The 19982-nt window shown below is 34.1% G+C and overlaps 1 protein-coding gene across 2 annotated transcripts; it reads left to right on the top strand.

Annotated features, from left to right (window-relative positions):
- The first annotated feature begins 388 nt into the window (after positions 1-388).
- On the top strand, positions 389-19607 carry LOC128989059 (uncharacterized). 2 transcript variants are annotated; one of them, XM_054410924.1, is made up of 7 exons: positions 389-523; positions 3538-3717; positions 13079-13264; positions 13638-13784; positions 15835-15908; positions 16903-17005; positions 19206-19607. In XM_054410924.1, exons 1-7 carry the CDS (start codon positions 433-435, stop codon positions 19427-19429), a joined length of 1005 nt encoding a protein of 334 aa, XP_054266899.1. In that variant the 5' UTR covers positions 389-432; the 3' UTR covers positions 19430-19607. The 2 variants fall into 2 exon arrangements, with proteins under 2 accessions (XP_054266899.1, XP_054266893.1); XM_054410918.1 differs by having other exon boundaries at positions 15826-15908.
- Positions 19608-19982: the final 375 nt, after the last annotated feature.

Below are 19982 nucleotides of genomic sequence, written 5' to 3'. Positions count from 1 at the left end.
AAAATCTCAGTAACGTAAGTTTGCCACTGTCCCCCCTCTGGAAACCACTACTGAACGGACTAAAATGTGTCCAAGCCTGCAAAGTTAAATATTTAACTTATATTTTTACTCAAAAATAAAACTTAAACTAGAATTTTAATATTTTTTTATCTTGAAAACAATTCCAACTACAGTGACAATTTACAGTTAAGGCGAAAGCTTCTCGTTTCTACAAACTCACTAATATGTTTGGTATTAGTTTAAAATAAGCAATACAAAGTCTCTTTAGTCAAACAGTACAAAGTCTTCAGTACAAAGTCTTACTCGTAAATAAGATGCAGCCCTGCGAAGTCTTTATCAAAAGGTCAAATGTTATACAAAGCTATCTGTGGAACAAAGTACTATCAAATTAAAGACAAACACTTTTCAGTTGATGAGCTATAGCGGAACACGATGGATTTGAGAATTGTGTGGTTGTGTCTCTTGATCTTATTTGTAGATAAGTCGAGGACTCAGCCTGCTCCTGTAAACAACACAACTACAGGTAAGTTTTTAAGTTATTTACATAAATCAATGTATAACATAAAAGTGTTGTTTAGCCAAATGTAAGCCACCAACGGAAGATGCTGATTTAAACTAGTTATATCTATTGAATACGCCAACGTATATTTTGTGTCACATCAGTTATCTCAGTAACTGAAACTAAGGGAGGAAATATAGTTTTTGTTACCTCAATTATGTTTCGACAATCCATAAAAAGTAGCCTATTTAACATTTATTTTCATAATATGTTTAGTCCCTTATTTACCATCCGACTGTTCTACATTTAATAACGTTTTTAACTGTTATAAACAAAGATAATCAACAAAACTGCACCTACGCATGGCTGGAGGGGGGGGGGGGTGGCAAGGCCTAAATGTCAATGCCTTTTTGATAACCATTCATTATTCCGCCATAACGTAAGCTTTAAAATGGTACCTCAGAAATCGGTTTAGTAGAACGGTTGAAAAAGGGATATAACAGAGAAAACCCTCATTCTAAAAAGTATGTAAAGCTATTCTCTTAATGGATGCATTGACATACCATTTGTTAGGGTAATATACTTGTTATAAATAAATGACCACCACTTCACATGTCACCTTTTTCTAAATGTTGAACTTGTGGCACATCTATATAACTAAGGAGTATTCACGTTGTGTTACAGAAATAAATTAGTGAGAAAGGTGTTTTTGAATTCAGCACAGTACAAGGAGTCAAACTTTAAACAACAATCTGAGATTCAACGATGTATTGCTGTATATTGTAATTAGTAAATAAATTGTTTTAAATTTTAGAATACAATAAACAAAGTCACATTGGGAAAACATATCCAAAGGTGTGCCTAAAGGTTGCATCTAGGGCCCATTTTTCTCTCTTATTTTTACCAATTATCTTCTAGCTAATAATAAATTACTTATTGTTTTTGTCAATGACACTAATGCTTTGACAAAAATTAATCTGTTATGTAGTAAACATTTATAAATATAGATTAGGCCTAATATTGAAGCTTTTCCAAATTTGGGGGAGGGTGAGGTCCTAGGAGGTGGGGCTTCGCCTTCGTGGATGGAATGATACTCCTGACGCAGGTAGAGCTGAGGATTATAAGGGTTAATCTTGGACCGTGGGCGAATTGAGACTAATTAGGTTACGGGCGAAATGAAACTCGGGCGGAACTACACGCTTCCACCACCCTCAGACGACCTTTCGCTGAACAGTGCGCTGCAGAAAATGGATTGGTTTTTTGCCGCACCCTGTATTTCTTAAAATAAGTGTGTGGATAAGGTTAATATTTTTTTTATTTAGTAATATATTAAGAAAGAGTATTTATTTATGTAACCAGAATATAGATTTTATTACAGGTGTGTTGTCCCCATAAAACTATGTAAAATTTTAATATTTTCTTCAGTTTAGCACTATGATCAGCTTTAAATGTCACAATTGAAACACAGTCTCTAAGGTTGAACGTTATACGGACCTAATTTTTGTATGAATATTATGATTCAGAACTGCGTAACATTAACTCTTAACTATTTTAACAGTTTATGTGCTTTAGCCAAATTTAAAAACACTTTTCAGGTTTTGGGTCCAGCAAAACTAAATTTCTGTATGTTTATCGGACCTCTGAGAGAAGAAACATCTGTGTTTTTATAAATGATTTCTCTACTTTTATTCTTCGGTGTGCAACTTGGCCGAGGTTCTGCGAAATTCGGTGAGATGTATGAGCTGGTTATGACTGGCTTAGTTGTTGACAAAGAGGTAAAATTTCTTTCCTGACGATCGATTGTAGCTTCTCTCCCTTGGAGGTTCTGTATATATTTTCGCTTCGGAGGTCTTCCACATTTCATTCCTAATCTTGAAAATTAACATTGAAAACATTTAACACTAATACTGTATATTCCTTAATGAAATAAACTAAACATAACACTATTCCTTAAAACTTGTAGTTAAAACTAACCAATACAGTTATTTTTGTTTACATGTCAAATCAAAAGATGACGATATAATAACCTGTATCAGCTGTGTTTGTTAACTGCAGCTACAAAAAGGTATTGACGATAACATGCGCACTTTCAAGGGCTGTAGGACGGAAACTGGATTTTTTCCCAGAATTGTGTCCAACTTCAGTCGATTTCTCGTGGCCAAATACCCAAAAAAAAAAAAAAAACTTTCTCGGACGAAAAAACATTTGCTCGTACACGTGCTTGTTTTAGATTATGGGATAACACAGCTAGTCGATGCAATTAACTATTATTTGTGTATCTACTTGAAAATTATGATTGTGATGCTTTATTTAATATAGAAAATGTGTGTATTATTTAGTAAGAGGGTAAAATATTACTATACTATTGAGGTTTAGATATTTTTTTGATTGTTTTAGTGGTTTGAAAACAGGGAACTTTATACTGTTTTACTGTTAAAGCTGAAACAAAAATACAACTTTTGCTTAATACATGCCGACTTTCTATGTTTTAAATGTTAAAGACACCATGCTTTGTAGTCTTCAAATCACTAAAGCGTACATAAGCAGACATAAAGCTCAATGGTGTAGCATATGATTGGAAAGCTTATAAAATGGCGCAGTTTTTGACATATTCCGACACTTTCTTGTATACAGGGTGTGAACAAATGCAATTGACCAATGTTTTTTAAATTTTTATCAAACATCTTAATTTTTATCTTTGAATCTATTTACAATGGAGTTTTTACAAATGATCCCCGTCATTTTCCATTATTCTTATTCAAAATTTAATGTAGAACACCAAAATGACATTATCCACTCAAATCCATTTACAGGTAATTGAGAAACCGCTGTATTAAGTTTAAAAACCTAGTTATTTTTGAAAAACATAAAATAATTCTTTGGTAAGCTAATTTTTAGACTTGGAACATTTTATATGCATAATCACACTGCATTTACTTTGTACTTACACCAAAAATTTTTTGTCACACTGAGTACCAATCACCCTGTATGTATTGAATGTTTTATGCAATAAATCATCTTCTACATCTATGTTTCAGGGAAGGAGTGTCTCACGAACGATGAGTGTATTTCAGGGAAGATATGCAGAGCTAAGAAATGCACAGATCCTTGTGACACCGTGTGTGGGTTGAACACAATATGTGTGGTACACGAAGGAGCTCCTATGTGTTCCTGTAAAACTGGCTACAAAGGAGACCCGTTTACGGAATGCAAACCACGTATGTAGGCCTACTTACAAGGTTATTCTCTTTGAAGGATATTTTCGAAAACATAAGAATGGAGGAGAAATTTAAAGTACTAAATTCTTGAAAAAAAACAGTTAAAAGATATTTATTTCAAAAGCTTATTTTATTTGTCCGTTTTTCAAAACTACTAACAGTAAATTATTTTATTTATGTTACCTTATTAAAGTGTCACCGTAGACATAGTAAAAAACAAACTCCTGAATACTTACTCCTGAAAATTGGGTAGTTTAGTCGTGCAAAAGAAATTGACAGAGTGAGAAAACCTTATAGAACATCCTACTACTTTTACGAGGAAAATTATTAAATTATATTACAGGGAAATTGGTGGGAGTAACTTATGGGTGTTTATAGGGAAAATCACAAACATTTCAATAACTTAAGAACCGTAATCTATACAGTATTGAAAGTTTCTTATTTCTTTCAGAGTTAATTGGACTATCTATTTTATTATCAAAGTGATACAGTCAAATTTATGGTCATCGTTTAAGGCATTTAGCAAATAAAAATATAGGCATGTGACACGGTTAAGCTTATGCTTATGAGTGTGCGCTTTTGCTGAAACTTATTGGTATGAACGAGTTTTTTTTCACCTGCTTCCAAAGTGTAATAGCTATTTACCTTACAAGTGTAGTAAGAGCGTTTTTACATCACGCAGGTGAATGTTGTGCAACGAGCGGAAGCGAGTTGCATAATTTACCTAAGTGATGTAAACACGCTCTTGCGTAACGTGTAACGTACAATATTTTACCTGACTCGACAATATACAGGAGGTTACGAACAATATTTTTCATTATCCATTTCAGTCATCTTCTAACAGTAATGTTCATTTACAAACAAAAGCTAGGTTAGGAAAATTCTTCAAAACATAACAATAAAATTCAAGCGCACAGCTGATTTCTAGCGTTGAACGTCGTTGGCTCCATAGAGGTATATTTTTAAGTTAATCACTCAATGTTATTTAAATGGGTTTCATTACCTCACCGAGTGAGTTTTTTTCAACTTTAAAAAATCGAGAAGTAAAGAAGTTGTATACATCACGCTTGGGATAGGGAAGTTTAACATGGCGGGTTAGGTAAATTATATTATGTTATCTATTCTATATATTAATACGCAAGCAGTTTTCTTTTCATAGTCATAACTCGATAACGGCATGACGTAATTTAATATTTGAGGTGTCAAATAAAAGGTATTTGCACGCAGATGTGCAAATACGTCTCAGAATATTAAGAAATGGCATTACCTAAGTACAGTTAAGGGCTAAAGTTTGGGAACAGCGGCGCTATCTGTTGACATTAGATCGAACCATCAAACTCAAGCCCCTTTGTTTATAACTAAACATATGGACGTAGTTTGAATTAGTTTTTAAGTTTAACCACAGACTGCAGGACTTATTCATCCAGAGCAAAGCCGGAATTTTATATTTTTATTTAAATCAAAGAAGTATCAAATAAGAAGAACAAAACAAACTGAAATATAGGTGGCACTGGAGAGATGATGATGAAGACACCTCATGATTCAGTCAGTTTTATTTAGTCAGTGACAGTGATAAGACAGTGCTGGCCAGCCTTTATAGTTTTAACCAGTTTTATCACTTTTTATTCAATTTTAATAATTTGATCAACATGACTAGTTTTTACTATTGTGATTCTGACAGTGTTTTGAAGAATCTTTTGACATACCACAATGTATTACTACATTGATGATGTGGTTGCATACAATGACCTGACGATGTTCTAAGGAACGAAACTAGTTGTCATACCAGCAACTGTGGTTGGATAAGGTAATTCTTCAATTTTATCAATTATATATTCCAACCAAGGGTCACAATGAATAACATATCTTCAGCAAATATTGCTTCAGTGACACACAAGTATCGCAAAACAAAACTACAGCTTATCAACTCCATAGAGGGAATTAAATTCAATAAAACATGTCTCAGTCACAATATTACTCCCAAATACATTCATGTCAAAGTCAGCAGCAAAAGCCATGCAGCTCTCAAAGCAAAAAAGACAGCAGAAAGAACTTGGCTGCAAAATAGTATAGATGAGCTGTATGAAACAAAACTGAAGCACAACAGCACGTTGTTACAACTTCACCTAAAACTTGCCAGCATATTACATCCAATAGAATTTGATTCCTTTATCAAGAACACTGAAGAGTGGCTACAACCAAGAGCTATTCAAAAATCACAAACTATAGACAAGAAATTAGAAAAACTTATTGAGAATCAACCCAATTTCAATCACATAAATGAAAGTCACCAATTCCATGCAAGAACAGTAAAGAAAACTGATATTGTACTTACACAAAATGAAATAGAACTCTTAGATAAAGGCCTGAAACATAACCTACCACACGGACTGCACACCTTTACTTATTGACACAGAGGTTGCATTAAGATGTCTACCCAAAGCAAAACAAAATGAAACAAGATTCTTAGCTCATGACAAAATCAAACGACATCTGGATTTAAATAAACTAAGGCTTGTGCCTTATATAAATATACTAACACAAAATAAGTTAATTAAAAGAAGTGATTATACATTGAAACACTTTTGTATTAAGAAAGAACTACAATAAAATCAAATATAAAGTTTACAAAAAGTCAGCTGATCATATGATAATTTTAACATTCAAAGTATAGTTGAGACAGTAATTAGCAGATTCAAATTAATGGCAAAACCATGTAGCCACATACTCCCCTCCCAGTGTCAACGAGGAACGTAACGATGCGGGGGACGAACACTACGACCTGATCTTGTAAAAATCAGTGTTTTTTAAGGTCAAAATCTTCATTTCTGTCTTTGGTCTTGTCTACTTGAATTTCTCTAGATTGCATGTCATTTTTTCTTACGTTAATGGTCGTATCGTTCATAGAATCTTGAAGGAGGAATGCCGGTTTGAGTCGGTCAATAGAAATCGACGTAGGTCCTCGTGGAGTAAGAATAGTAAACCACTTGTCAGATCGCGAAACCACTTGGTAAGGGCCATCATAGACAGCTTGCAACGGTCTTCGGGATGAATCATGACGAACAAAAACATGGTTGGCTGTTCTTAATTCTGGATGAACAAAGACCTTCTTAGAAGAATGGTATTTGGCTTCTATTGGTTTGAGATCATTCATTTTTTTTTTCAGATTGTACACTAAATCAGGAACATTTGTTGAGGTATCTTCTGTGGTTTGAAAAAGATCGCATGGCAGTCTGATGGACTGACCTAGTGTCATTTCTGCAGCAGTAACATTGTGTTCTGGAATAATATAAGATCTTAGTCCCAGTAGAACCATTGGTAACGTCTGTGTCCAGTTAGATGTGAGTTGAGCTGTTAATGCAGATTTCAGATGTCGGTGCCATCTCTCGATCTTTCCATTAGCTTCAGGGTGATACGCTGTAGTTTTAATGTGATGGATACCGAGATGTTTTGTTAATTCCTGAAATAAATTGCAGTCGAATTGTCTTCCTCTATCTGTAGTAATGTTTTGAGGAACTCCAAATCTAGCAATCCAGGTAGAAAGAAGTGCTTCTGCAACTGTTCCAGCAGTAATATCCTTGATAGGCGTTGCCTCGACCCATCGTGTAAAGCGGTCTATGATAGTTAGCAAGTACGTAAATCCTTGAGAAGGTGGCAAGGGTCCAACTATGTCCACATTAATGTGAGAAAAACGTCCATTAATGTTGTTGTAAGCTCCAATCTCAGAAGTAGTATGTTTCCAAACCTTTGATTTCTGGCAAGCTACACATGCTTTGGCCCAAAGTCTGACATCTTTATTCATGGAAGGCCAAACAAAACGTTGTTTAATAAGGTCCAGAGATCCTTTGATTCCAGGATGTGCCAGGTTGTGAATGGAGTTAAATAACTGCTTTCTGAACTGCTGAGGAATAAATGGTCGTAGCCTTCCAGTACTTGTGTCACAACACAGCTCTGAGCCATTAGGAAGTAAAATATTTTTGAATATCAAAGAAGTTGTGTTTGAGTACTTAAGGTTTTTAAGTTCAGCATCTTGAGATTGAGTTTCAGAAATTTGTTCAAATGATATAGATGAAGGTAGGTCAATAGCACTTATTCTTGACATGAAATCAGCAGGAATGTTTTGTTTTCCTGGAAGATACCTTATGTCGGTAGTGAACTGTCCAATGAAGTCTAGATGACGCAATTGCCTTGGACTAGATGTATCAGAGGGTTTATTGAAAGCAAAAGATAGAGGTTTGTGATCTGTATATATAACAAAACTTCGCCCTTCAAGGAGATAACGGAAGTGCTTCACAGATAGGTATGCAGCCAGGAGTTCCCTGTCATAGGTACTGTATCTTTTTTGAGTTGTTGTAAGGGATTTAGAGAAAAACCCAAGAGGTTCAAAGTTTCCATTACATATCTGGTGGAGAGACGAACCTATAGCGAAGTTTGATGCATCGACCATGAGTGCTAAAGGAGCATCAGGAGATGGGTGTGCTAGAAGTGTAGCATTGACTAGCTGGCCCTTTGCATCCTCAAAAGCTTTCTTAGATTCTGAAGTCCAAATTATTTTTCGTTTATCAGATTTATGTGTACCCTTACACAAATCAAATAGTTGTTGCTGAATAGCAGCTGCGTTAGGAAGTGAACTTCTGTAAAAGTTTATAAGTCAAAGGAATCTACGAAGCTCAAGAATGGTTTCAGGAAGTTTGCAACTAACAATAGCTTCAACTTTATCAGGAAGAGGAGAAATTCCTTGTTTCGAAACTGTGTAACCAAGAAAAGAGATCTCAGTCACGCCAAATACGCTCTTTGACGTATTAATATTAATGTGATGCTTATTAAGTCTATCAAAAACAGATTGCAAGTGATTAATATGTTCATCTTCTGAGGAGGATGCTACTAGAATATCATCTAAGTAACAAAAGGTAAACTCTAGATCATGCAAAAGAGAATTAATATATCTCTGGAAAGTTTGTGCAGCATTCCTTAATCCAAATGGCATTTTTAGAAATTCAAATAATCCAAAAGGCGTTATGACAGCAGTTTTTGGAATGTCATCAGGAGCTACTGGAATGTGATGAAAAGCCCGAACAAGATCAATTTTGGAAAATATAGTTTTTCCATTTAACTGGCTGTTAAAATCATGTAAATAAGGTATAGGATATCTATCAGGAACTGTTTTTGCATTTAGGGCACGGTAATCCCCACAAGGTCTCCATGTACCATCAGTTTTAGGAACTAAATGAAGTGGACTGGACCAACAGCTTTTTGAAGGTCTGCAAATGCCTAACTCAACCATCTTGTGAAACTCATTTTTAGCTACCGCAAGTTTTTCTGGAGATAAACGTCTAGCTCTAAAGTTCACAGGCTGACCTGTTGTCTGAATTGAGTGAAAAACTGTGTCCTGTGAAACTTGAAAATTAGGATTTTCTTTCAGTAAATTAGGATATTGGTTGATAAGTTTTGAGTATTTACCTTTTGGATCAAGAACCAATACAGATTGTTGATTTGAAAGTATTTGAATTCCAATAACAGATAATTGAGTCCTGTTATCGATTAGTCTTTTATTTTTGATATCAACAAGTAAACCATAATGTGATAAAAAGTCTGCGCCAATTATGGGTTGGGTTACGTCTGCAACTATGAAAGACCAGACAAACTTTCTTTTCAAGCCTAGATCAAGTTTTATGTCTTGTTTACCGTACGTTTTGATAACAGAACCATTGGCAGCATATAATTGTCTATTACTTACAGCACATTTGTCTTTGTTTGTGAGAGGCAAAACAGATATGTCTGCTCCAGAATCCACCAGAAACTTACGACCACAGGGTAAGTTAGTTACAAATAAGCGGCGAGATTGAAAGCCCCTGTCATCCTGAGCCGCATTTAGTGACGGGGCAGGAAGTTTTCCTGTTGTGCATTCTTTTTTGGTGTGAACAAACAAGGTTGAACACATTTTTTAGCATTTTCACCAAATTTGTTATGATACCAGCAAATTTCACCTTGATCATTTCTCTCTTTAGGATAGTAATTGTTCTTATGTTTGACTGGGAAGTTGCGTTTACTTAACTTAAGAAGTCCATCAATAGACTGAGTTAGTTCGCTGACTTGTTTTTCTAAGTTGGCAATCCGATCACTAGATTGCGCAACATCTCCTTGAGCACAAACGTAGTTGTCGACAGCTGATAGTTCAGCTATTTGGTCACCTAATTTAGCTAAGTCATCAAGAGAATTGGTTTGAGAAGCAGCAAGGGCAGTACGAATGTGACTAGGTAGACGTTGTAGAAAAATAACTTTCAAAAAACTGTCAGTTACCTGTGTGCCTGCTAAGGTTCTCATTTCACGAAGAAGAGTTGTCGGCTTCTTATCTCCGAGAAAAACTTCTGTTGTCAGTTGTTTTAGTTTGGCATTTTCTGAAATTTCGTATTCTGAGCAGAGCCTTTCTTTTAAGTCAGAGTAGGGAGTTTGAGACAAAGGTTTGGTAATAAAATCTGAAAGGTGACTTGCAACTTCATTGTCCAGTGAGCTCATTACATAATTGTATTTAGTCCTTTCCTTTGAAATTCCATGAAGAGAAAACTGACATTCAATTTGATGAAACCATTGAGTGAAACATTTTTTGTCCAAAATGGTGGAATTTTCACTTGAATTGGTGAGATTTGTGAAGCCTCTGGTGTACTAGGAGTTAGATTCTTGATTATTCATTATGGTCCAATTGAATTAATGATAATAAAAAGTACAGTAAGGGGTCACCAAATAAGGCTTGTGCCTTATATAAATATACTAACACAAAATAAGTTTATTAAAAGAAGTGATTATACATTGAAACACTTTTGTATTAAGAAAGAACTACAATAAAATCAAATATAAAGTTTACAAAAAGTCAGCTGATCATATGATAATTTTAACATTCAAAGTATAGTTGAGACAGTAATTAGCAGATTCAAATTAATGGCAAAACCATGTAGCCACAAAACAAAATAAACAGTCCAATATTGAAATAAATGTCGCTCGGACTCTCAAAAAGAAATTGAATGACAACAATGTAATGTTACTTAAAGCCGACAAAGGTAACACTACAATAATCATGAACACGGACATATATAAAGATAAAGTTTTACATTTCTTTGATGAAAACAACATAATTGAAATCCCCAGTGACCCAACTGACAAATATAACAAAACCATCCGAAATGCTATTAACAAGTCTTCTTTCCTAAACAAGGAACAAAAAATTCAAACCAATACAATAAAACCAACAGCTCCAAAACTAAGAGGTTTACCAAAGATCCACAAACTAAATGAACCAATCAGACCTTTAATCAACTTCATCAATGCCCCAGCTTACAACTTATCTAAGATTTTACATGATAAGATCTCTAAAGAAATAAAATTGGTAAACAATAGAAGTTTGAAGAACACATCAGACCTCATCAACAAAATCAAGGACATGAACATCAGAGACACTCAAATAATGGTCTCTTTCGACATACAAAATTTGTACACCAACATACCAATTGACGAGACCATAACAATCATTCATAATAATTTGAAACACCAAAATAAATTAAACATTAAAGAGATTGATGAAATCACGGATCTTTTAAAGTTGGTTCTTCACCAGAACTATTTCGAATTTGAGAACAAATTTTATATTCAGAAAGAAGGACTAGCAATGGGCAATCCATTATCAGGCCTCATAGCTGACATTTTCCTCAATCACATTGAAAATGCACATATACTCACAACCGACAATCGAACACTTGCTAAAATATCAACTTACCACCGATATGTTGATGACATTTTCGCCATTGTAGATGGTAATAGAAGACAGACTCAGTCAATATTATCTCAGCTCAATAGCATCCATAGCAACCTAAAGTTCACTTTAGAATTAGAAGAAAACGAGGCAATCAACTATGAAAAATCAGGCATTTATAGAATTAACTGTGACGACTGTCCAAAGTACTACATCGGCCAAACTGGAAGATCTTTCAAACAAAGATTTAAAGAACATATACCTAAAAGATCACAACATCAGCTATCCAGTTATGCCGAACATTTAATATCAGAATCACACAACTACACATCTATTGATAAGAACATGGAAATAGTTGAAGTATAACCAAAAAGTTTTAAGCTAGATGTTAAAGAAGAATTCACCATCTACAAAGCTAAAAAACTCGACCCATTCAACATTTTAAATGATCAGACTTCTTTCCAGTCAAATATTTATATATATATTGACAAGCTACAAATCAAAGAAGTATCAAATAAGAACAAAACAAACTGAAATACAGGTGGAACTGGAGAGATGAAGATGAAGACACCTCATGATTCAGTCAGTTTTATTTAGTCAGTGACAGTGATAAAACAGTGCTGGCCAGCCTTTATATTACAGTTTTAACCAGTTTTATCACTTTTTATTCAATTTTAATAATTTGATCAACATGACTAGTTTTTACTATTGTGATTCTGACAGTGTTTTAAAGAATCTTTTGACATACCACAATGTATTACTACATTGATGATGTGGTTGCATACAATGACCTGACGATGTTCTAAGGAACGAAACTAGTTGTCATACCAGCAACTGTGGTTGGATAAGGTAATTCTTCAATTTTATCAATTACATATTCCAACCAAGGGTCACAATGAATAACATTTTATTTAAACATCTGTTAACTAAGTTTGGTTCATAAATAAAGAGTTTCCTTGCAATACCTGAAAAAAAATGTTTGTAATAGTTGAATTTATTTACCTTACATCGTATTTTACTGCATTATTATGTAGTTTTGGTTACAGTTCAGTGTGATTAAGTGAACGTTTGAAAGTGATTATTCACAGTGCAGTTACTCGTTACATTACCATATTATCATGTAATTTACAATTTGTATCAACATTCCTTTGTAGTGTTTTCTGTTCATTGGTTAACTTTCGTATTTTATCTAACTTTAAAATTAAATCAAACTAAATATAACACTATTCATTAAAACCATTAGTTAAAACTAACCAATACAGTTATTTTTGTTTACGTGTCAAATCATAAGATGACGATATAATAATATAACCTGTATCAGCTGTTTTTGTTAACTACAACTACGAAAAGGTATTGACGATAACATGAGCACTTTTAAGGGCTGTATGACGGAAACTGGATTTTTTCCCAGAATTGTGACCGACTCCATAAAAATACTACTAAAAAAAGTTTCTTGGACGATAAAAAGTTTTTAGATATAATACGAATAACCAACACTTTTTGTTCTGTCGTAGCTGTTGTCTTTTAATCGCTCTGGCAACATCTTTTGCTACATACAACAATCTTACATTACACTTTATACTACATACTGTGTTTGAAATTTGTTTATATTTATAGTAAATGCAGAATGCACAGACGACTCCATTTGTACAACAGATAAGGCCTGTATTGGTCACAAGTGTGTAGACCCTTGTCTGGACTATTGTGGCCTCAATACCGTGTGTAGAGTGGTCAACCATCAACCAGTGTGTGCTTGCCTCAATGGATTCTTCTACAAACTAGACAAAGGCTGCCTTCCTGAAAGTAAGACAATTTTTGAACTGCCAAAATTGAACTTTAACAATTGTGATGGATCTAAGATATAGTAGACTGGATATACTAGATTGTAAGGAGAGTGTGTTTCGACATTTTTTGTGAGCTAATGGACGTTGAAATAATAACTTAATATGCAAACTTTCACAACATTTTTCAAAAAGCATAAAAGTAGACTATGTTGTTTATTCAGAGACACAATCAGCAGAATGACGAGATGTGCGTGAGTATGGTGAACTTTAGCCACGTTCTGCAAAACCGTTAAAACTGCGTATCTCTTAAGCCGTCATATACAGATGCTGGTATTTCAGTCCACCAGAACGTGTTGGATGGTCTCAATAGCTGCAATGTTTTTGTGTCACAGGGATTCCGGAATGTCAGACTAACTCTCATTGTCCAGAGGACCGCTCATGTCGTCTGCAGAAGTGTGTAGATCCTTGTGAAGACGGAGTGTGTGGCAATAACACAGAATGTCACGTCAAGAACCATTACCCGGTGTGTTCTTGTAAAGGTGGGTAAATTTTACAATGTTTTCTCAATCGGTGTTAATAGCTTATAAAAACGTTCTACACGTTTAAGTAATATGTACCACCTGGCAGCGCCCCATATTAGAATAATGAGTTATTTACCAGCATCTCTAGTTTCCAGCTGCTAGCAGAGACTCAAGTTAGGTGTAGTAACTTAATCAAATAATTTTCATTGAATGTTAATCCTCTTATTAGAGCCAATATAATTAATCAACTTATCTTTTCTATATTTTTAAATTTATTATCGATATAGTCTAGTCAATATATGAAATAAAACCAATTAACCTTAAAAAATTGCTCTAAAAGGTTTTTGTTGGTTTTCATTTCCAATAAGTAGGCTATGTTAAATAATATACTAACGGTCTAATAAAATCGGAGTCTCGGAAAATGTTTTTTTTCCAATATGGCGTCCAGAAATTTGAAAAAAAATTAAACCTTACTATTATCCCCTTAACATTTATTCTGACCCTCCAATTTAGACCGAATTCGGTACAAACCTGTGAAACTGTATTATTTAGATATTATTCATGATTTATTTAAGATAATTAATCCACATGAACAGTGATGTACGGGGTGGAAAATCAGTAAACATCTGTTGAGTAAAAAAATGTTACAGGGTAAATAACTCATTTTACTTTTTTATGAAATGAGCCGAACATTAAAGGTTTTACACACTTGAGAAGAGGGGGAAACTTGCACCCAGTTGTCAGTTGTTCTCCCGAAACAGAGTTTCCTGGAAGAAAAGAAGATTTCTATCAGTAAAGGAAAACAAACAGGGATTGATTAATCTTGTGAGCCTACGGTAAAAAAGGATGAAGTGCAGTTACTGTATAGAGTAGGGGCATTTTGTAAATAGGCCAATAGGAAAGATCGTGGGATTTTTAATGAAGCAATTATATGACTGGTGGTGACGGATAGGTAAGCTATAGAATCGTGTACTACTGGGTGTTTCGTCTGAAAGTGTGGCCGAGCTGGTGTAGACGTCTTTCCTCCAAATGGCCGCTAAGAGATATCATAATTTTCGTAAGAGCCTTTTTTGTTCCTTGCCTTGTTATTAATAAAAAAAAACTTCCTTTAAAAGGTTAGCATCAAATCAACCGTAAAGAAGTTACCGTGCTAGAAAGGCATCAATGTCACCGTTAAGTTACAAAAATGTACACATCGTAAAATACCCTCGCCGCAGCCAACCTTCAGACTAAGCGAATTTCCATTTACCTGGCTGGATTTCTACTAAAATATTCCCTAAAAATTGCCAGATTTATTTCATATTTAATTTAATTAACATTAATTTTAGTGAGTACTTTAGTTTTCTGTTACAGGGAAGATATTGGGATGTGTTTTTTTATTGCAATGTTGATAGCTTAGTATTAAATAAACAAAATTTCAAAATTTGGTTTAAATATATCCATAAACAAGCAAACTACAACAGTTAATTTGTTCTCCATAAGAATAACATTTGAATTTTAGATTTACAATTTTATTAATTATCTCCGTAACCGTTGGGCATATAACAACGCCTCAATATACAAAATTATTTCTTTGTTTAAGCTCTACAAAATGGTTTGGAGAGAGATTATGAAATTTTGTGTTTTTAAGGTCAAAATGGAAAAAAATAATTTTTACCCCATAAAACCCCCCATGAACTTCCGTTTCATAAAAAAAATATATTGAGTATGATCAACATTTTGAATATGATAAAATACATCCATTTCTTTAGGTTTTTGCTGTTAGGATATAATATAATAATATATTACCTAGAAAATTCTTATCAAAACGGTTCATTCTATCGACTTTATGAAATCAAAACGTTTAGCTGCCAATTTGCAAATGTACATACATTTTTACAATTAAATTATTTTTTTATTAAAATTAAAATTAAAATTATCACAATTTCACAGACAGTTCAATTATAGCAGTTTCAATTGCCCCTGAGTCATTGCAGTTTTCGAGGATTCAGACAAATCAAGAGTTGCAGTCAATTTAGTAGTTTTAGATCAAAATGAATCAAATTTACAATGGGTGAAGATGTTGCAGGTTCAGTTGAGAATGAGGAAAACATACAAAAGCCAATTGAAAAGAAAAAAACCTTCTTACTTGTTGAGGAACAGGTCAGTATGCTAAGTTTACCATTGGATTTTCTAAAAAATTAAATGGGCGCTATTTTAATTTTCTTTAACTTATAACTCTAATGTTATGACATAAACAATTTTGAACATTTTAAATCGGGTATTTCTTAGTTAGATTTCTTCAAAAACCTTATAATTGTCACACAATTATTCAAATATGTGGATTTAGCTTAAATATTTTTTTCACTTTACTGTATTACACACAACAGTTAGAAATATAGATTGTAATATGTTGTACATATTTGACAAAACTTAAGTTTTAATTTGAATCCTATGATTTAACCCACTTAAATTTGTTTTACTTTATTTACCCCTTTTCTTTGTAGATGGACAATGTTAAATTAAAATAGTAGTTTACGCAGCGATTGCGTAAAAATTGTGTTAATAATACGAGTAGAAAACTTAAGGTACGAGCCTTGGCGAGTTCCTTAAAAACTTCTACGAACGACGTCAACACTATATACGCGAGTTGCGTACACTACTATACATACGACAGTTTTTTGTTTAAATTACTAAAAATCACTACACATAACTGCTAAGAGAGGTTTCTTAACGTTTATAACCTCTCATTGCCACTGACAGTGATGCAGCAAAACCTATACCAAACACTAATTGCACCACTCAACAATTAAATTGGCCTGTTCAGCTGATTAGTTGAAGTTCAAATCATTACAGTTTTACTTCTTCTATCTCAATCATTGAACCTCAATGGTCCGTTACCCGTGTTGTTAGGTAAAACTATTCTGTTAATGTAAGTAAACAATGCATAATGCTGTTGTGAGAAACTTTTCAATTACAAGAACTGATCTGAAACGGCTACTTAAAAAACGGCCAACGTAGGTAAAATACGTAGGTAAAATTACATTATTTACTTTAATATGTAAGTATTCGTAGAAATATAAGAATGATTGATGAAAATACAATATTTTGAAGTCATCGACCTGTAAATAGACGATTGTCAATTTATGTGTTACAGAAAACATGGTGGGACGCCCTTATTGACTGTATTGATCGAGGAATGAATCTAGCGTCAATCGAAAATGATAAGGAGTGGAACACTTTTCTTGAAACCGTCAGGTGTAAGTATTTTTTTTTTTTACTCATTACACTCAATGGTTGCACAAACTTTACAGTAGGCCAATTAAAATTTTCCAAATATTTGAATAAAGTATTTTTATATTAATTACGAGTAGTTTTTCCAAACCACGTTTACATAAATTGGAGAATGGTTAAAACACATGTTTACAACCTTGTGATTTCTCTGTTCAGAGACTGGACTACACGTGTTTAGGAACAAGGCCAGGGTTTGGACCGTTCTTCACACGATACATTCAACAATTCTAATCCATCTATATAAATAAATACCCCCGCCACGGGAAACCTGCAGATTAAGCGAATTTCCATTTACCTGGATGGATATTAAAATTCCAGAAAGATTCCCTAAAAATTGTCAGATTTATTTATTTTTAATTAACATTAATTTTAGTGAGTACTTAGGTTTGCTGCTACAGGGAAGATATTGAGTTGCGGTTTTATTGCAATGTTGATAGCTTAGTATGAAATAAACAAAAATTCCAAATTTAGTTGAAATACATCCATAAACAAGAAAACTACAACAGTTTATTTATTCTCCATTAGAATAACATGGAAATTTAAAATATAAATTTTTTTAAGTTATCTCCGTAAGCATTGGGCATACAACATTGCTTCAATATACAAAAATATTTTTTTTTAAGTTTTACAAAATGGTTTAGAGAGAAATTATGAAATATTGTGTTTTAGGGTAAAAATGGGACAAATCAATTTTTACCTCATAAAACCCCCTGAGACCTACGGTAATATCTTATTCCCTATATGGGAAATTCGCTAAAATGAATCCTTTTTTTATAGTGTTCCATATCTCGAGAACGAGTGCACCGAATTGGATGATTCTTTTTTGTTGTGTTCCTTAGTGCCAGGGCAAGGTTTTTATGTTTGGAAATTTATAACCCATCCAACCGTTATTTAGAATTTGATTTTAAAAATAAAAAAAAAATTGCCTTTACATTAGCATTGGAGGGAAATGTTTTCATTAAACTGTGGGATACAATAACATGTGTTAAAAAAGCGAACAAACTAAACCTCAAGGCGAGTGAGCGCAGTGAACGACCTCCAACTAAAAGGTGAGTGAGCGTAGGGGGTCGGGCCTTAACTGAGCGAAATGACCTGAGTCAGGTAGTTCCTGGTATGACCAGGAGTCAGGTGTCCTGAACTGAGCGAAGCACTTCAGGGGACCACCAGAGACGTTCCTTAACTGAGTGAATCGGTGGCCCCCTTTGGATTAGGTTAGTTAGGTTAGGTTAGGTGGGATATGATTCTACATAAACAAGAACATTCCTTGTCCCGACAACTCGCAAATACCTGGACCGGGCTTCGCTCAGTTAAGGAACATTTTTGGGGACCCTTCGAGGGCTTTCGCTCAGTTAAGGTAATCTTCGCTCAGTTGATGCGAGACCGCGTAGGGACCGAACTTCAACCAGGACGTGATTGAGCGATGCGAACGAGCTCATCTTGAAAATAAACGAGCATTTGACATAAAACCACATTTGGACAGGAAAAAGTCTGACGGGCCAGCTACTAGTGTATAAAAATAAAGGAAATTCTAAAAACTGCTTTTCTGAATAAAAAAAGTCAACCGAGTAATTGATTCCCGTGCGTAGGACGAGCTTACAGCTAGTTTGTTATAATTTAGTACAATAATTATGGTTAGGTATTTTTGGGTTTAATGACTTGATGAGATAATCTAAAGCTAGCTCGATAATCTGTATATCTAGCAACATGTTTAATGTATAATGGAATGTTAAATGGGTGGAAATAAGTCTGATAAAAAAATTTAGAACAAAGTTTGCATATTGGAAGACAAAGATTAAGGGATACATGCAGAAGTCAAAAAAGGAAGATGGCGCTATCAGCTAAACTGGCTAACAAAGCCTTCCTTCCCCCTCCTCTACCACCGGGGTCGTCAGTCATGGTTAGGCTCTCACAACAGAATAGTAATAGAAGGTAAAATAGTAATAGTAAGGTAACCTTGAAAATTCCGCACGTTGGCATTGGTGTGGCGAAACGTCGGAAACAGAAAAACTTTAGTCTGTTATTTTATTTCTGTATTTAATGTTGTATTTTTAATGTGTGTTTGTGGGTGAAATGGATGTTTGGGGACAAGGACTGAGTTCTCCATATTTCAACAAGGTGAGTGATGCCCAAATATATTCTCTAACTGAATGCCGTTTGTGTTGACAGATATATGGAACGAAGATATATGGATTGGTGGTCATGACTTGGATAACTATCCAAATTTCATATGGATATCCACTGGACAACGACTTTCACATACCCACTGGAAAGCTGGTGAGCCATCTAGCAGTGATTGCCACTGCTTGTTTACTTTCAAACGTGTTTTTATAAATGGCGATTGTGCCAAAATTCGTAAATATGTATGTGAACAAAGGAAAAACTACAGCTGAGAAGCTAACTCCTACATTTAGATCATAGTCATAAAATTTGATCGATAATTAAATGTAAAGTTATTAATTTAAGTTGCATTTGTATCTCCCTCCGTTTCCTTCCACCTTCTTACATATACTGCCATTGTTATTAGTATTTAATTCCCCTTTCAAATAAAGATAAATGTCAAATAAATAATGTTATATTTCGTTTTGCTTTCTACCCCTATCCAGAGTATATAAAGTATTGTTTTCATCAACACTTTTGAAATTGAGTATTGGGATAAATCCGTTTTAGGACCACCTGAATCCAAAAAACAACCCACCACAGCAAACCTCCAGGCTAAGCGAATTTCCATTTAACTGGTTGGATTAACCACAAAAATATTCCCTTTAAATTGTCAGATTTATTTTATATCTAAATTCCATTACCATTAATGATTACTTAGGCTTTCTGCTACAGGGAAGGTAATACAATGTGTCATAGATAAATAATAAGACATATTTCCCTAAACATGTAAACTACAACAAGAGTTATTTATTCTCTTAAAATAATGAGAGTGTTTTTGGAGTT

The sequence above is a fragment of the Macrosteles quadrilineatus genome, unplaced genomic scaffold, assembly GCF_028750875.1.
Source record: "Macrosteles quadrilineatus isolate MER2022 unplaced genomic scaffold, UCM_ALF_1.0 Scaffold_1__1_contigs__length_201487025, whole genome shotgun sequence".
Classification (NCBI taxonomy): Eukaryota; Metazoa; Arthropoda; class Insecta; order Hemiptera; family Cicadellidae; genus Macrosteles; species Macrosteles quadrilineatus.
This window is presented reverse-complemented; position numbering and strand designations above follow the sequence as displayed.